General features: G+C 36.6%; 1 protein-coding gene across 1 annotated transcript in view; it reads right to left on the bottom strand.

Annotated features, from left to right (window-relative positions):
- LOC134754163 (peroxidasin-like) overlaps positions 1–20,358 on the bottom strand; it is a 51,147-nt gene continuing 30,789 nt past the window's right edge. The window contains exons 2-7 of the mRNA XM_063690284.1: positions 14,251–14,466; positions 9,618–9,689; positions 5,141–5,373; positions 3,920–4,219; positions 3,165–3,437; positions 1–3,069 (exon numbers count right to left, since the gene is read on the bottom strand). Of these exons, the coding sequence (XP_063546354.1) occupies positions 218–3,069; positions 3,165–3,437; positions 3,920–4,219; positions 5,141–5,373; positions 9,618–9,689; positions 14,251–14,466 (3,946 nt within the window). The 3' untranslated portion in view covers positions 1–217. The remainder of the gene's footprint in view (positions 3,070–3,164; positions 3,438–3,919; positions 4,220–5,140; positions 5,374–9,617; positions 9,690–14,250; positions 14,467–20,358) is intronic.

Genomic DNA, 20,358 nt, shown 5'->3' with positions numbered 1-20,358 from the left:
AGTTAGACCAAAATAAGTCTGCAACGATTTTGATAGCACACGCAGTGCAAGTGTTATTTTAAACGTCAAACTTCTATGAAATTATGACGTATAAATAACACTTGCACTGCGTATGCTATTAAAATCGTCGCAGACTTTTCTTGGTTTAACTCTAGATACATTTTAATGTGTTACGTTTAATGTCTGTGTTATTTCTTCGAGCCTTAGTTATTAGGTGTTAATTGTCAGTGATTTTATTATTTTCCTTTACAATTTCCTCGAGCTGTTCAATCCTGTTCAAAAGAGCGGCCACAGTTTCTTTTAAGTCTTCATTTGCTTGTTCTAAATCAAATATACGCTCATCGTGGAATGTCTCGTTCACCGTAGCCCTACGCGAGCGCGACAAGGTATTACTTTCTCTATAATCTCCACACGATTCGCAATCCGCCCAAAATCGAATATCTATTGAAGGCAGGTCATCGCAGGATACCATTCCATCTTGTACTTCAGGAATCAAAAATACGTTTTCACCGATCGTATCAATATTGTCACCATTATCGCACAACACTCGAGCTAGGCTTGTTTTTTTTATCTGATCTAATTGTTCAGGTTTAAATACATTTGAATTCTCATACCATAATCGATCTCCGTCTCGCAAACGCCTAAATTGCTCTATTAGAAGGCAGCTAAATAGTGGACCAACTTTACCTCCGTCCACCTGATCTTCTAAAATTCCTCCTACCCAGACATCGATGTTGTGAACAGATCCATAAAGCTCCTTAAGTTTGTCTCGTACATTTTGATCCGATATTTCATTAGATAAATCATCAAAATCTTTTACTTCTGTCATGTTGCAAACTTGTCTCCATTTCGTGTAAGGAGGAATAGCGTGATCACGTCCTCTTTGAATATTAATAGCAGCAAGGTCTAGGGCAACTGCGTGGACAGAATAAAAGAGCTTCTCTGTTAGTTCCGAGTTTAGATTTTGAGTAGAAGTTTTTAATTTAGCCGGTGTTGTGAACATACCTCGGAGCAAGGGATCTACTCCGCCTTCGTCGACAAGTCTCCAGGGAGCAAAGAATGCATTTCTCAGCAGCAAATGTCCTTGAGGAATGGGCTCGAAGTCCTCATCGTAACGATGCAATATTGGATTAATCATGGAATGACCAAATCTTAGCGCCGCTGTAGCGAACACATTTGATACTGAAGGGTTCAAGTTGCTGTTATACCCCTTGTAATTTCCTAACTTTTTGTAACCTTCCTTACCGAGAACAATCGGTAACCAGTGTGTGTAAGTTATCATTTGTATTTCTGCTCCAACTATTTTCCTTGCTTCCTGGTACACCTTGTCTCCGTCCCAAAATGAGTTCAACGATTTCAACTGCAGGGCGAGACGATTGTGTTCCCGCATCCAGATAGTATGCATAGCCGCCAAACCCATTTGTTCATTGGCTCTGATGTCACCCGCGACGAAGCAAGCGCGGTCGCTTTCTGCAAGGTTTAACCTGCAGTCCATACCGTTTATGCCTGTGGTAGGTAATAGGGGCTTTCTTCCGGGGAATGTAACACCAACACGCAATAATCCATTCTCATTAGTCAAATCTCGTAGGTCAGTAGCAACAGCACTTTCGAATCCGTATACTTGTGAAGCATCAATAAATGAAGTAAGTTGATTAATTTGTTCTCTCGGCTGCAGGCTCCCAAATAAGACGGACGTCATTCCCGATCCACATACCGAACTAGTTCTAATAAAATCAATGCACCGGCGATTAGTGATACGTGGATCATTATTTGGAACATCAATGGGAAAACATGGAGCTGCATAGTCACATGTTTTTTTACAGTCTACACCGTCCCATGTTTGTGAACTTACAGATGGTAGCGCGTGATCCAAGTCGTGGTCCAGCCACTGGCCCCATTGCATAGCCATATGCGCAATCTCGATGTCCTGAGATATCTCTGTTGTAGTTATGATAGAGGTAGATACAGACCGAGCACTTGGTAGTTCGAATCCGTTATATTTCACCCCTTTGTTCCAACCCACTGGTTGACTGAAACCATTCTCATATATAGGAAAAAGTATTCGCCGAAAACCAGTCAAAGATGAACCCCACATGGGATGGGCAAAATTATTGCAACTGCCGTCGATACTGCGGTATTTGTTGTGAAAGCACATATCGGAACAATCTTTACTTTCCCGGTGTGCCGTGCAGCCCGATAGCCGTGCAATTAAATCCAAATTTTGCTGACCAAGAACATCATTATAATTAAATGGTTCTACCGAAGTTACATTTAAACCATTTTGAATAAAATCTCGTACTTTGTCTAAGGTACGTTCATAAATTTCAGCTGCACGAGCTAGTTCTCGTGCGGGTGCGTTTGGGAAGTGAGCGATCCTAAAAAGTTCGTGGACATCTTTTCCTGCTGAGGTGTTTTGAAATATTTCTTTAACTGTTCTAGCGATAGCTTGATCTATGTCTCTTGTCGCTTCAGTCAACGCTATGTTTACATATTGCTCTCCTGGAAGCGTGTGATCTTTCACGGATAGAAACAGAGATGCTGTATCCTTACCGTTTTCATTAGATGCCAAGCATTCATATCGGCCGGTGTCACTTAGGGTTAAATTATTAATAATTAAACTGCCGATCAAAGTTATCGAAATTCTATCCTCCAACAATATTGAGGACCCATCTTTGGTCCATTCCACGGAGGCAGGAGGGTCACTTTCGACTTCGCACGGTAACTGAACTGTTGTTCCTTTGTAAGCATCGGTGTCAACCGGTTTATGAACTATGCGAGGAGGTATTACTATAAATTCTTCAACATTCAGTACTGCGGAAATTTCTGTAATGCCCTCGGAATTTTCCGCTCTGCAATGATAAATCCCGGCGTCATCCTTTGTCACTTCCCGAATGGTAAACTTTTCATTTTCATTCTTGAAGACATAGTTATCGCTTGTTGGTAGAGTCATGGTGTTCATGAACCAGCTTATGACAGGTTTTGGTGATCCTCGAGCCGAACAAGTGAATTCAACCTTATCACCTTCGGAAGCTGTTATGTCTTTTGGCACATCTCTAAATGAAGGGGGAACTGCAACAAAAATAAATGTTAGATAAACAGACGTCAAATTTAAACTACAGATTTTACAGATTTATAAGAAGACATCAAAGCAACAGGGAAATTACCTAATACTTTAAGTTCAGCTGATGCATTAACTTTGCCAAGTATATTTTCCGCTACACATGTATATTCACCAGCGTCGACGTACTGCACGTCATCGATGAAAATCGAGCCGTTCAGCTTTAAATCCGTTCGAGGGTCAAGTAGAAGCCTAGTGCCTTTGAAGTACCAGGCGATATGAGGCGGTGGATTTCCTTTAACTACGCAATCGAACCTAACTCGAACGTTTCTTTTTTTGACTACTTGATTTTGAGGCCTGATCTTGAAAACGAGAATCTCTGAAAAAGCATATACTGTATTAGAATATATGGCTACAACTTTAATCGTTTTATTTTCTCTTTTTAATGTCTCAGTCAGCTACGAATCGCACGTTCCGAGAGTGACGCCGACCGCCATACAGTGGTTAAAAAAGGTGCACTCTCGGAGCGTACGTTCTGTTGCCCTTCGGTAAAAGTATATATTAAATTTATGGTTTGAGTTCAGTTGGAAATATTTTCAATAAAAATTCGTTACGCTGCCTTTCTACCAGAAACCAAGAATCGCATTAAATCTTTATAAAAAACAGGAAACTTGGAGCTCAGATATCAACATCGAATATTTACAATACTGGTTTATTATTCATACGTGAGAGTATATGTACGCCTTTTGGTTTACAATATTTTGGGCCAAAAGTGTACATAAGTACCTTCTATGGAGTGCAAATATTGAATAAGCAAATAAATATTATTTTCTAAGATTAAGAATAATACTTAGACTTTACCATTTTCTTTAGGCTCGTCGTGTATCATCATCATCATTCGCGCGGGTCTTGAACGCGCTTCTCCAGAGGGGTTTTTAGCCATGCATTCGAAGACTCCGACGTCCGTCTCATCCACGTTATGTATCATAAGGCTGCCGTTGGTCTGTACTTCGTATCGGGTCGCGTCTAGAGGGAGAGCCAAGGAATCGCGGAACCAAACTATTTCGGGCCTTGGGTCCCCAGCGGCGGTACAAGTAAATATTGCATCCTCGCCAAATTCCACTTCTACGTCTTCGGGCCCTTCGTGTATTTCGGGTTGCTCTAAAAATGGAAACGGGGTGTTCAGTTTAGGTGAACTGTCATGTCACACATGCATTTTGTCTATTTTTATACAGGGCGTCCTTAGCCATTGGACAAAGCCGAAATGTACATATGCATTAGGGTATTTAGACAGTATACCACGTATCATAACAACCGGTGTAGCGGTTACGAAGAAATTAACAAATTAAGATTTTTACTTTGGCGCAGCCTGTATGTGTTAATAGCTCCTGAGGTAATAAATAGTATGAAACTTTCTTCGACTTGTATTGTTGTTTTCTATGAAGCGACATGTTCACCTCCGTGACAAGCTCTTAAATAAAGAGAAAAAAAAATGATTATCTTTTTTATTTATGACATTAATAAGATTCTGACTTATGACAAATGTCATCATTGCCGCACATTTTCGAACAAGTTGTCAAAAACACTGCCAATGATTAGTACAGCATGTTTCTTTTTGTTGTCGATCATTGCAATTAATTTTTGATAGAAAATTGATTTTTTTATCTTTCGTTCTAATTAAAAAAATATTAACGTTAGAGCATTCCTGAGAAGTAACCCTACGTGGGATTTCAGGGTTTATCCAATGGCTAAGGTCACCCTGTATATGTATTACCTAAAGAGAATATGGATCGGTTGGTAACTGTATACAGTCGTCAGTCGTGAGAGTCGTGTTAAAACACGAGCTCTCTTTGTTCATATATTATAGTTGCGCATATATTAAATTTAAATATATCACAATAGATCTTCTCGCACATATTAGCTGCTATACATCAAAACCACTGAAGTCTCAAACTCTCAATTTTTACAAAAAAACTAAAAAAATATAGGTAGTTATGCTAGTTTAAAATGTTACTTTTGATCATGGACAGCCGATTTCGTTTCTTATGCAGTCCATCCTCTTATTATTCTTAAATGACTCACTGCAATGCATGTCATATTCCCTGAGGCTAGCCAGCGAGGTGCCGAGGCGGTGTGGCGGGCCGTAGCAGGTGGCGGCCACGTTCATGCCGGCGTGCGCGTGCATCATGCGCACCAGCCACAGCACGCTGCAGTCACACACCAGCGCGTTGCTGTCCAATCGTAGTTTGCGCAGCTTCGGCATGCCAGTGAACGAGCCGAAGGGAACGTGCGCCAGGCGGTTGTTGTGCATAAATCTAAAAGTAGCCAGACATTTAGTGACCCAGGTTGTCGGTTTCTGCTCCTTATCCTTGCATTACGCGTGGGCAGTCCATAGAACTCGATTCTTATCGGCTTGTCTATTTTCTGGTAAGTAGTCACTAAGGAAGCCTTAAAAGCACAAGCCTTCATTATATAACAACTACATGTTCGGCCCCCTACTGTCTCTATTTTTAGTTTTTTTTTTTCAAATAAGCTTGTGCACGGTGACAGCTGTCGTTTCAATACATATTTTGCGTTTTAAATTGTATGAAGATGACAGCTGTCACCGTACTCAAGCTATGTAAAAAATACGTTCAATGTAAAGAAAACGGTTTTTTCTAGACTGTGAGACCGCTAATTTAACCCCAATTTTTTTCCCGTTGTTATATCCATAATCAGTTTGGCTTAAAGCTTGATGCAAGTTTTGCAGTAAAAGCTTATTTTCATTTAATTTCAAATTTTTAGCGATAGATACATTGTGGGTAATAGGTTTTTCTTTTTGTTTTGTGCCTTTTTTTATTAACTTGTCTGTTAATTTTGCTGCTTACCCCAATATTTATAAAACTTTACGAGCCTGAATTAATTAAATTATGTTTTATCCCTTTCTTACAAATACATAAGTCAAAATGACAAATAAAGACGAACGATTCATAGCTAATTCAGGCTTGTAATGCGTTTTTGTGGTGAATAACGCCATTAGTCTATGATGAATACGATTTATTTTTATTTTATTTTATTTATTAAGGTCCACCAACAGTTATTACATCTACGACATTAAATTTACGTTAAACCATAAAAAGAAACATTCAGTGATGTATAACTAATAAGAGGTAAACACAGTAACTTAAAGTAAAAGTTAATGGCTAAATAACGAGACCTAATGAAGGATACATACTATTTTTTTATGTTAATATTTAATAATTTTCGGAACCTGGGCAATGAGTCGGAATGAATGTCACCGCAGTGGGTGTGCTTGTACAACAATCTACACAGTCGTGGAATGGGTGAATTGGCGCCTAGGACGATATTCCTAAATACCGGAGACAGAAGGTCTACTTTCTTCCTAGGATATATCTACAGGGTGGCAAAAAAATAAGTGCATTCCCGTTCCCAGGTAGGTTTTGGGATTATACTGAGCAACTTTTACTATGGGAACAACCACGAAATCGCGAAAAAAAATTTGGCTGTTTCATACATTTTGCTTGGTCCATTTTCTATGGGAGGGTAAATTTTTTTTCGCGATTTCGTCGTTGTTCCCATAGTAAAAGTTGCTCAGTATAATCCCAAAACCTCCCTGGCAACGGGAATGCACTCATTTTTTAGCCACCGTGTGTCTAAATCTTATTTTGCGCATAAGTTTTGGACAATGGACAATCTATGTAGTTATTTAAAAGTTTATATAGAAATTGGAGATCTACCAGGTCTCTTCTTTTATCAAGAGTATTAATTTGGAAGTGTCGTAGTCTCTCTGAATAAGATGTGTATCCATTTTCCTTTACTTTATTAATTTATAGATACTTAGTTATTTATGCATTTCTAAGTGGAATGTGATTTGTGAACCACGGAACCCATACGAAAACAATAGGATAACAAGAAAACTTATATGAAAAGCTATATATGTACATGAATAGAGTAGCATTAAATTGAATACCCTAAAATGCGCTTGCTTTGGTCCAAAATTTGTTCCAAAATTGTAATTTAATTTAAATTTTATTTTATATTGTGATAGCTATAGGTATATATGCCGATTTAAAGTAGATTATCACTACTATGAAGGCGGTTAATTATGCTGTAACACTAAAAGAGGTTGAGATATAGTTTTGAAATATAAAAATTGTTGAAACACAATTACCCAGTTAACCCAGCAGACAAGCAAAGTAGGCAGATTTTATGCTACCTATAATTCCTATAAAAAGATTAGATGCGAAAACTTTTAATGCCATATGGTTACCGGGAACAATTAAAAAGTTCCTGTTAGTTATCAGCCAGCGACCGCATAAGTTTAATAAACACGCGCAACTTCCTTGAGAATGTTGTCATCGCCCGTTTCTCGACACGTAAACATAACGTCTGGAGCTCACTTCCTATCACGTCCCGAGTGCTCGCCTCAAACAAACTATTAGCATAAAAGTGATCTCGAAAACGAATTCAAGTAAAGAGAAGTCCGGGAGACGAAGCAAGACTCTACTGAGTGATTGTGAGGTCCTGGTCCCGAATGTCGAAAATGTATTAAGATGGTCACACTGAACAAGATATCTCATGGGATGGGACATTATCAAATTAAATTCGAGTAGCTCTCGCACCTTAAGCAAGTCCCCGGGGTTAGGGTTACCAGATGTCCGGAATTTTCCTTTAAACAATGAACAAAAAAAAACAATGAGATCAACTTAACTTAAACTTGGTTAAGTAATATTAATGAACATATCTTAATTCAAGCATACATAGATATCGCTAACGGCTATAACCCCCCTCCCCCCGTTACCTCACCGACATGAGTGTCAGGAATTTGGTCAGAAAATTCAAAATTTGTATCTGGTAACCCTACCCGGGGTTCGCCTAATCGAAGATCATATCACACTCGTAAGTAGGTATGTAGTCTGATGTGATTTCCCTGTAAGCTGTAAGAATGGCAACTGTGCATAAGCAAATTAATTTAACGCTCACTTATGCGATTGTAATCAGTGTGAATTGAGTCATGGTTCTTTGTAAATATACAATCATTTTTATAATAGGAAAACATATTAATAAAATCAGTAATTTCAGTCAGTAATCAGTAATTTATTGCTTTCATAAGTACAATAAGGTCTTACATTAGAATTGTGAACAATCTATGAGCCCTGTAAAGGGCACTGCAAATTAAGCACGTAACTTACAATTTAACTAACAATATTACGTAACATAAACTTAATCTCAATATAAATATGGAAATTTAACATCATGAGAGGGGGGAGAGCTTTGGCAATAGGCTCACAATAATAATAATAACATTCATGAGATCTTTAACATTTCTATTATATATTATATCATAGAAATGTAAAGGCCGTATTGTTTACCTCTGGTTCCAGAATTTATAGTTGTAAATACGTTTTAGACAGGATTTACCTTACCTATTTAAGTTCAAAACCTCCATTAAGTCATATATATATACATAAGTATTAAAAAGACTAAAAAGAGCATGATGCCAAAGTGAAGTAGATTTGAATAATACCCGGCTTCTACCTATTCTAAATTTGGTTAATAATTTAGTTAAAGAAACCTTGAAAGCCATACGCCACCTACTCGGAGTCAACGGCACGGGCACGCGGCACCTGTTAATTGCTATTTTACCTACAACTACAACAGCACGCGTATCTAACTGAATTTTACTAAATCTTGAGCCATAGGTAATGGAGGGCGCGCTATTGTGATCGTTTTGGTTTCGTCGTAGTCTTGATGTCTCGTTTTGGCATACAAACGGTGTAGGTGTATATTATGTAAACCGCGACACATTTAAATTAAACTTCATGTACATATATTATTACGCAATAAAAATATTTCCACAGATTAGAAATGTGTTTGCGGTTTTGGAATGCACAATGGGACGCTTGTGATATGTGTGTCATAAGCGTCCCATTGTGCCCCCAGGAACGGCTGACGATTTTGTTTATTCACAATAGCATCTAAACTATCATCTGACAAAGTATCAAGCGGGAGGCGATGACAAATTTTTTTTTATACTTATACTTTATTTGCTGCCATTCCTCAACCCACCAACGGAGCGGCCGCTGTCGTTCACGAGGGTTTATCATACATAGCCGTTAACCGCTATTATACGAGTTTTCGCCCGGGAGGCGATGACTGACGAAATTTGCGCCTGGCTCGCGGTCTAATAGAAGTGTCCTACGTGGGCGATCTCGTTGCGAACGCGAACTCCTTGGGCGCGCCGCGCCGTGCCGTTTCACTTCGCGTTCGCGAGTGTTCGCCTACGTAAGACGCAGCGTAAGAAATAAGGAAGTGATCCGATATATTTGGCCACTTTGGCCGGCATTATTAATTAGATGCTGACTGTACCTAGATACTTTAAAATTTACTTTGCGTGTTAACGAAATGAATATATATGTAATACTTATAACCAAAAAGTACAATGTGCGTTACATTGATAGATAGAAATCTATCAATGTAACTAGAAAGCAAGGACAGGAATTTTGCATTTATAGGCAGATTTAGAGTTTTGTCAATAAATAAAGTACGGTGTACTTACAAGCGTTCCAGGCGGGGCATGTTTGAAAACGTGTCTGCTTGTATCTCATGGATTTCATTCACGTGCAAGTAGCTGAAATCACAAACAAGAATAAAAATAAATAAATAAATATTATAGGACATTATTACACAAATTGACTAAGTCCCACGGTAATAGCGGAAGCCGCTCGACCCCAATTACAAAGAAATACCGCAAATCGATGTACAGGCTAGCCGTTTGGCACACGCATACTAGAGGTCAAAACAAAATTATTGACCCGCAGTTCCTAAAAAAAATTCCCGGGGGGGTGGTAAAACATTATTTTTTTTGTTTGGAAAAAAAATTTTTTTTCCAAAACCTATCGTGTGTGGTATTATACGAAAGGGCTTTTTGAGGCGATTCTAAAAATATATCACATCATTACATTTCGGTCATTTTTTTTAAATTAAAACAAATAGAATTTTCGAAACATACCAAAAAAAATTTTACCCTCCCATAGAAAATGGACCAGCCAAAATGTATGAAACAGCCAATATTTTTTTCGCGATTTCGGGGTTGGCCCCATAGTAAAAGTTGCTCAGTATAATCCTCAAACCTCCCTGGCAACGGGAATGCACTTATTTTTAGCCACCGTGTATAATATAAAAATACTTAAATACATAGAAAAAACCCATGACTCAGGAATAAATAACCGTGCTCATCACATGAAAACGAAAATAAAGTGAAAAAACTAGACACTGAATTATATAAGAAATAAGTTCTTTTGTAACAAACTTAATTTCAATATAAATATGGAAATCTTTTGAAATGGTTCTGCAATTTTTCCCCTTAGTACCGTTTGGTAACTAACAATTGGTAACCAGCTTCGAAACGGGAAAGAAATACAAATTCGTAACTGGCTTCAAATTAGGACTTTTCCATTACCGATTTGTAACCACGTTTGGTAACCGGCTTGGAAACGGAAAAAATAAATCCCGGGTTGTAACTGGTTACAAAATGGGACTTTTGAATTACCGATCCCAAAGAGGATATAATAGGATAGAGCGGTACTGTCATAGTAAATTTTGTAACCACAGTAAATTCACTGCCATCTATAGACACACTTTAAAACTAAAAATGAAGATTTATAGAAATACGATAATAGTAGTTTATGTGACTGCTACATCATGAAAGGCATTAAAACTAGAGTGTGGGTTTATGAAACGAACGTAGTGAGTTTCATAATAGAATCACACGAGTGTTTTAATGCCTAATTATGTACAGTTACATACACTGCTTTATCTACACACATATTATAAACTTTCTATGATATTTATTTACTAACCTCATATTACAGCCGACATTGGGGCATAGTCTCTGGCGGAATTCGCGGATATGAGGTGGCGTCTCCGAAATATCTTTATCGCACATTTTACACGAAACTTTTGCTGAAGTTACTTTAAAAACAACAAAACAAATTATTTTTTACCTACAAACTAATTAAAAGATAAACTGCACGTCAAATGGCGGCAAAGAAAACTTTTTTCACGCATGTCACGCATCCGTAGTTTTTTTTTAAATTCAGAGACAAACTAGAGTGGGGGTCGATGGCCATATCGTTCGATACCAACTAACAAGAGTGATTTGTCAAATTTGTATGCAACTGACATTTCATTTCGAATAAAACGTCATCTCGACTGATATTAGAATAGAGGTCAAATCAAATTTCTTTGTTTTTCAGAGATGTTCGAAATTTGAATAAAATAATATTATCGAAATCGATGTTATTATTTAGCAATAATAACATTTTCACAGATAAAAAATTTGCTGTAACAAAACAGTTTATCTTAATGTTGGCGACTATTTACGGATTTTGAAGGCATCATAGAGGGTTTATGATATGTGTGTAGATAAAATGTATTTGAATATGGATAAATGTTTTTTTTTATTTGCATTAATTATTTGTATGATTTTGACCCATGTTCTTTCACTAATATGCGTTAAAATTGTTAAATAACAAACGAAACCGTCAACACCCTCTATACGAGAGTAGGCCAAAGGTAGTGGCGCCATTTGATCGAGAATCAAATTTTCGTGATTTTCGAGGCACGTTTTTTCCTTAGACTGTATCTATTTATTACGGAGTTATATCTATCTTTGCCGATCTGTAGCCACGGTTGTTGGAGTTAGCTAGAGTTCGTTGGACTGTTCCTTCCGACGCTTCGCGAGGCTCCTATTTCTGGACGTTTTGCCCTTTGGGAATTTGAAGCTACCTAACGAATCTAACCTACCTACCTATTGATTTAATGTAATTTTGGATTTCCATTTTGTAGCCAGTTACAAAACTTATTTACCAAACGGTACCACTCTGGCCCAATTCGTAACTGGCTACATACAGGGAGTTTTAGATTTCTGTTTTGGTAACACGTTGGCCCAATACGTAACCGGCTTCAAACTGGGTTGATTCCCATTCTGTAGCTAGTTATGAAATTTTGGTTACCAAACGGTACTAAAGGAATTTTTCAAATTTTGTAGTAAACTGAGAAAAAAGAAACGCGTACAAAAAAAAACCATCATAAGTAAAACTGGAACTTTCACGATATTAATTTCTGGTCTAATATCCATTTCCTTTTCTTAAAAACAGAACATAACATAATATTATGAAGCTACAAGTTCAACATATTTATCAGTACGGTTTTTACACACTATTATTTTTAGTCGCTTTAAAATAATAGTGAGTAAAAACCGTACTGATAAAAGTAATAAATATGTTTAAATAGGTCTCACGATAGTTTAAGCTACAAGTTAATTAACTTAGTAAATACTAACACTAGTTATTAGGTACTTAGCTTAAAATAAACTAACAAAATCTATGCATTGTTATGATCTGCAATAAATGATTATTCATGTTCATAATTATAATATCTGAAATTGACTTTAAACGCAATTATGTGCAATTTACTTGTAATTCTCGCCAGTAATTGGTTGTATATTCGTATTCGTAATAGAGGTACATATCTGACTGCAGACGCTTGTGTGATTATCCTTTGAGCTCCAATGGCGCGTTTGATTAAACGACGAATCCCTAGGTACGTAATAATGTGCCTACTTGAAATGATTCGCTGTAGTAACTTGAGCATGACAATGGGATCAGTTTCTGTATCAGTCTATCGGCGGGGCCATCGACTGGCTCCTTTTACGGAGGAGTCTCTTATCTCATCACAGCGCCTATCGAGGTTACGATGCCGGCTCTGAGGTTATACCTATTTGTCATGTCATGAAGCGCATTCCATTAGTCAGGCACTCACATATTAATTTTCAATAAATAAATAATTTTACGCCATTTGTTTATACCACGTCGGTTGGATAAAAGCTTACAGCCCGCCTGTTGGTAAGCTGTTAGGCCTATGGACGCTTGCATTTCTATGCCGATGCCGTATACCGGATCTTTTAAAAACATGAATATATTTTTGTGGAACCCTAGCCTGTACTGTAGTCCCTTGGAAAAAGTTTACAGCGGGAGGAAATTCCTCTGAAACCGCTCAGAACACCACAGTTTAGGTTGCACAGGATTTGAAGATATACAAAATACCCATTTTATTTTATTTTATGTCGTTACATTTTTGCTTAAAATTCAGTTTGAGAGCCGCTATAGACCGTGTTTTTTAAGGGTTCCACCGTTCCATACCCAAAGGGTAAAAACGGGACCATATTACTAAGACTTCGCTGTCTGTCTGTCTCTCTGTCTGTCCGTCTGTCACCAGGCTGTATCTCATGAACCGTGATAGCTAGCTATCGAGGTTCAGGTTTTCACAGATGATGTATTTCTGTTGTCGCTATAACAACAAATACTAAAAAGTACGGAACCCTCAGTGCGCGATTCCGACTCGCACTTGGCCGTTTTTTTTTTTAATTTCCGTTAATTTCAAGGGTGCACTCTAATTAACTCAATTTCGGAGATAATCAATTTTTTCTGATAATAGCCCTACGAGCGGTTTGCAGGGTTTGTTTAGATATTGATTAGTGTTACAAGTTCATACATTCGCTACTTAATTTAAGTACTATCTCGGACGATCTATGTTCGAAATGACATTGATATGTCACAGTTTTCAATTGTTTGGTCGAGTTAAATGTTAAGGGGCCCACTGACTATCAGTCCGCCGGACGATATCGGCCTGTCAGTTAGAACAAAAATTTGACAGTTCCGAACAACTGACAGGCCGATATCGTCCGGTGGACTGATAGTCAGTGGGCCCCATAAAGCCCGTGTTGTCAACAACGCTACATGCAACATTTAATTACTTTTTATCAAAAAAAAAGAACTATGCCATTTAGTTTTTTTAACGAAGTTAACGGAATTCAAGGAAAACACGGTATATAGACCATATAAAATTGTTGAAATGATTTTATGATATAATACCTATTACGATTAGCCATTTTAATGTATACAACCACATTTGGTTATCAATTTTTAGTGAACAACATCGATCAGAAATAGCAAGCTGTAGCTAGCTATCTCTATATATTTTATTTGTGTCTATAGTCTATTAAACGTTATTACTTAGGTTGTTAAAGTCAATCTTCTTATAAAGTAAGTAACTAAGAGTTACCAGAAATAGAGGACATACAGTAATGTCCTCTTTGTACATTTAATTAGAGTTAAGGGTTAACTTACAGTTGTTCCAAATGCGGCAAGCCCTTAAAGACATCGGGGTCGATAGTCTTTATGCGGTTCCTGTAGAGATATAGGTACTTGAGGCGCCGCAGGCCGTGGAAGGCGCCGGAGCGCAGCGCGCGCAGCTGGTTGTCGTTGAGGAGCAGCGAGCGCAGATGGTGCATGTGCGAGAACACGCCTCCCCCGACGTCGTGGATCTTGTTGAAACGGAGATCTCTGCAATATTCAATCATATCAATTTAGGGTCGGTCCTTCGAACGTGGTGTTTATACCTATCGCGGCCCCAACATGATGGTTGTTCGTTGAAATGCAGGGGAATACAGCTTGGTAGCACGTGTACGGCCAGATTGCACGTTAAACTAGTTAGCAAGGATGTATTCAAGCATTGTCATTTACGTACAAGTAGGGCTTCCAAATACCGAACTTGTCTTCATCAATCTCGGCATTTCGGTATAAGATCTTTTTTTATACGGAGTTTTATTGAAAAAATGAGTATTTAAAAGGCTAATTGTAACGCCATATTTTATATGACATACATGTCAATAGGCATAGGTACCTAGGCCATATATTGAATATATAATAACTTTAAGAGACAATGGAAAATTAAATAACGTCACCATCTGCAAAGATTTCATTTCGCACAGGATAAAATTATTGGCAACCTAATAATTTTATCCTTATTATTAGGGCTACATCAAAACTGCAATTGGGCATTTTCACTTAACTGTGTACTATTAACGGCCGGTTAGCAATCGTCACATCACAAGACTGACGGTCAATCTCAAAGCCCACATTTTGTCAGGAATGTGACGGTTAGACGTTACTGAAACACGACCTAAGTCGCGCTTTAAAGTACAAGTTAAAATAAAAATGCCCGGTTATGATTTAATCCCAAAAATTCCACTTCATACTTCCCACCTCCTGACCGTAAGAGGATCCAAACCTTCTTAATTTAACGTGACCCCAGTAAAAGTTGCACGGTTTTCGAGTTATTGGCAATTTAAACATTTTTTTTTTTCAAATATGGTAATTTGTATTATTTCAAGTAGAAACATTACTATATATATATATAAATATAAATATTATGAATAAATCGAAATGAATGTTATATATGAAGAAAAAGTGACTAAGGCCTCCAGTGCCCAGGCACTGGACACTTTTTCTTCGTAGGTATATGACGGTAAATATTTAAAATGTTCAAGTAACACTTAACTTGGCGTTTTAAAAGTATGAATATAATGTTTTCGTCCCTAAATTATATGAAAATGATATAAAACTTGCCCTGTTTGTTGCTAAGAGCAGGAAGAAATATAGAGTCTGTGCGGAAAGAGAAGAGTCGTAGGATTTGAGGGCGTGCCGTGCTATTTTATGGTTTTTGCTATGCGTAAATATACCTATAGAACGACACTAAAGGGGCCCACAGACTATCAGTCCGCCGGACGATATCGGCCTGTCAGTTGTTCGGAACTGTCAAATTTTTGTTCTAACTGACAGGCCGATATCGTCCGGCGAACTGATAGTCAGTGGGCCCCTTAAGAGCCAACAGGAGCTGAACGAATTCTCAATTTTGAGATTTCAAACTGATTATCTCCGTCGCGCTGACGGGGGCGGCGCCGCCATATCCCCGTGTGTGTGGTGCACGCACACAGACGCGCACGTCATTTGCGCTCACGGACCTTATGCCTGCAAGTCGCGTCGCGGTCGCGGCCCGCTATATAGGCATATCATAGGCTATAGCTAGTTCTTACAAACTTTTTCTGTTAGCTTAGCTCGCTACCACCACTGAGCGTTTACTTATTTCCTGTTATTGTGATTTAACTTCTTGATTTTAGGTAGCTGAATTCAATATCCTTCTACAACCTGCAATCCAAATAACATTTTGACTTTTACAGGAGAGTAAAAAAACAATCATTTCTTTTCTCGTTTCCGTGCGGAAAGTATCAACTTTCGACACGCTGTGCTTTTAGTACCTACATTGTGCAACGAGGGGGGTAAGTGAGATTCTGTAAAGGAGGAGTTTACCATATTCTTACCCCCGGAGTTACACACAATGGTTTTCGTTACACTTGTAATGAAAAACTAAATTTTCAGGGAAATAATTATAAAATACGGTGACATTTCAAATATTCGTCCGCCATATTGTCATTTCTTGACAGGTTAGGCATCTAAGGCACAGACCTTCGGCATTCAGCCACGATTGAAAATTTTGTGTAAAAATATTTTAAACGGCTATTAAATTAATCCAATTAAATATTATAAACAAAAATACTAAATTATAATTGTCAGTATTTTAGAAGTAAAACTCCCTTACACACCCTTATACTTTAAACAAAGTATTTTACTTATAACTTACTTGGTTCGTACTTCGTATGAATTAGTGACATATCTAATTAAAAAAAGAAAGCTATAACTCCCGCGTGAACAATATAGGCCTTTTGTTTTCCCTTCAGTACACCTGCATGAAATAAGATCTTTTCGAGCAAGTGTGATGAAAAACAAATTTGTCGCTCTCCGGCTTCGTTGATTAGAAAAAAAGAAAGCCTCAGGTTAGATAAAATTATCATAACAAAGAAACATGTGACATGAGATATTTCTTACGTTGATGTAATTATACAGTTTTATTAATGGTCCGTTTTTTATTTATGAGTCAGATTTTGATTAAAATAGGTATGTTTGAAGAGCTCCTAATCCTGGTCGGAATGAATAAGAAACCCCAATTTGGGACAATAGTCTAGTCTACAAAACGTTCAAGGTGGTTAAAAATATAGTGTAAGCTGTTCGCATTAAAAAACCGCAAATCGATGTACAGGTTAGCCGTTTGGTACACGTATACTAGAGGTCAAAACAAAATTATCGACCCGCAGTTCCTAAAAAAAATCCCTTGGGAGGGGAGTGCTGAAACTTTTTTTGGATAAAAAATCTTTTTTTTTTTGTATAAAAAAACTTTTTTTTTAAACCTATCGTATTCTTCTCTTATCTATCATACGAAAGGGCTTTTTGAAGCGATTCTGAAAATATATCACATCATTACATTTTAGCCATTTTTCTTAAATTGAAACAAAAAGAATTTTCAAAACATACCAAGTTTGGGCTCCTCCAGATACGATATGGCTGATTTTTTTGTACAATATACCAAAAATGATACGTGATTTCCTCATATCTAACCCAAAAAAAGGAATTTTAAAAATAATTTTATTTAGTTTTTTTTAAATTCAAAGTGACACAGTTAGGTTTAAGGATCTTTATTTTCTCATAAGAATACATAATATTCACTTACACGAGAATTAATTGTTTTTTCACGCAAAATACATTTTATCGGTGAGCGCACACAACCTATAACAAATAACTTAATACTGTAGGTATTAACATTATTATTATTATTATAGCCTCTTTATTCCTTAGGAAAAAAATCACATTTGGTTACATGTATATAAGTACATAATTTTACAGCTTAAAATAGTAACATTTCAACATAGGTATACAAGCGTTATTTCTAAAACAATTTAATTACAAATATGATTAAATGAATACTAATTTTTATATATTAATTAATATTAATATTTTTTTACAGAAAAAAAAATATATATTCGATTAAATTAAATTAACAGTTAAAATGATATTTAAATCACTTAAACACTAACATTTGGGAAGTCATGGATGAATAAAATTCAAAATTTAAAATTTCATTAAAAAAAAATACCTAATATAAATTAATTCAATCAATGAGCAAAACATTGTTCTATAAAATTATTTAAAATTCATTTGATTTAATTTGAAATATTGAAATAACCATATACATATCACAGTTTTAAAATTAATAAATCGACAAAAAAAAATTGTATTTTAAAAGGATTAGTTCACATTTTGTTTGTTTTTCATTATTCAATTTTTAAAATAGATAAATAATTAAAACTCATTTCACTAGTAGTTAGTAAACTTAAGATTAAAATTAAACAAGAATACTTATTACATGCAGTTTTTTGTTAGTTAAAATATTTTCTAAGGACCTCTTTGCGAGTAAAGGCCTCCTCCATACTCTTCCAGGTGTCTCTGTCTCTTGCTTTTTTTATCCAGTCTTTTCCCGCCACTCTGATAATCTCATCATTCCATCTGTCTTTCGGCTTTCCTTGCATTCTTTTATTGGGCGGGCCTGTCCATGTAGTGACTTTTCTTGTCCATTTTTCGGGGTTCATACGGGCAATATGGCCAGCCCACTTCCATTTTTGTTTCTTGCAGTATTCTAGGGCGTCTATAACATGCGTTCTTTCCCTGATATCGACGTTGCGTATTCTGTCTTTCCTTTTAATATTTAAAATACTTCTCTCTAAAGCTGCTTGACATGTTTGAATTTTGTGTTTGGTTTCGTTACCATATATCCATGTTTGGCTGCCGTAGGATAGACAAGGAAGTATGCAGGAATCTAAAACTTTTTTCTTTAGTTTTATAGGGATTTTGGATTTCAAAATTTCTTTATAGCTCCAGAATTTATTCCATGCCATGTTTATTCGTCTATTTATTTCGTCTTGATGTCTATTTTTGTCAAATGATATTTGTTTTCCTAAATACACGTATTCTGGTACATATTCTAGTGCAGTGTTGTTAATGTAAATGGGTATTTCTGTAGAATTTGTCATTAGTTTTGTTTTGGTAGTGTTTAGTTCTAGGCCGATGTTGAGACTGACTGTGTTGAGATCGCATATCATTTTCTGCAGTTGACTAGCTGATTCTGAGAAAATACTGATATCATCGGCGAATCTAAGATTAGTTAAAAAGTCGCCTTTTATGTATATGCCTTTTCCCTGCCAGTTTAGCTTTTTCATTATATTTTCGAGCACAGTAATAAAAATTCTAGGTGAGAGCGGATCACCTTGTCTGACTCCTCGGCATATTTTTATTTCTGGACCTTTTGTTTCCATTTTCACGCATGATACGCTTTTTCTATAAATATCCTGTAAGAGCTCTATAGTCTCTGTTGGTACATTGCAGCCGTGTAGTGCTCTCCACATGCTATTGTGCGATATAGTATCGAACGCTTTGGCGTAATCAATGAAAGCCAGGTAGAGCGGAGGTATTAACATATATGACTTAAACTAAAAGTATACAAATTAAACTAAATTAAACAAAAAACACTTTTTTTTTTTTTTGTCGGGTATATCAATAACTTATAAACAGAACAATTAGCAATGGAATGCGAGCGTAGTTGCTACGGCCCGGACCGGCCGTTCTACTTCAATACCTATTTTACGAGACTTATGGAACTGTACTGCAGATACGGTACATATTAATCATACAAGGATACGTAATATCCATATATCCAACGGGAAATACCTCTTTAACCCTTTAACTTGACCCCAAACTTGGTATATTTTGAAAATTCTATTTGTTTTAATTTACAAAAAAAATGGCTAAAATGTAATGATTTGGTATACTTTTAGAATCGCCTCAAAAAGCCCTTTCGTATGATACCACACACGATAGGTTTTTGAAAAAAAAAATGTTTTTTTCCATACAAAAAAAAATGTTGTAGCACACCCTTCCTAAGGGATTTTTTTAGGAACTGCGGGTCAAAAATTTTGTTTTGACCTCAGTATGCGTGTGCCAAACGGCTAACTTGTACATCCATTTGCGGTTTTTCTTTGAAATTGGGCTTGTACGGCTGCCACTAATAGAGATACTAACTCTTAAAAATACGTATGATACCTCATTAGATTCGGAATGATGTCTAGAAAAATGTATTCGAAGCATTCCCACATAAAAAAAGTTCAAAAGCTATTAACAAAAAACGCAAACGTACCATTACGCAAAAAACAGCAAAAAATCACGTTTGTTGTTTGGGGAGCCCCACTTAAATATTTATTTTATTCTGTTTTTAGTATTTCTTGTTATAGCGGCAACAGAAATACATCATCTGTAAAAATTGCAACTGTCTAGCTATCACGGTTCATGAGATACAGCCTGGTGACAGACTGACAGATAGATTGACAGTCAGTCAGACAGACAGACAGATATTATTTTAAAGGTATTAAATATTCTTTTAAAAATTAGAAAAAAATATGGTGCATTTAAAACATATCATGGAATATACTACGGTTATAAGTTGATAGTATG

This window comes from Cydia strobilella, chromosome Z (assembly GCF_947568885.1).
Source record: "Cydia strobilella chromosome Z, ilCydStro3.1, whole genome shotgun sequence".
Lineage (NCBI taxonomy): Eukaryota > Metazoa > Arthropoda > Insecta > Lepidoptera > Tortricidae > Cydia > Cydia strobilella.
This window is presented reverse-complemented; position numbering and strand designations above follow the sequence as displayed.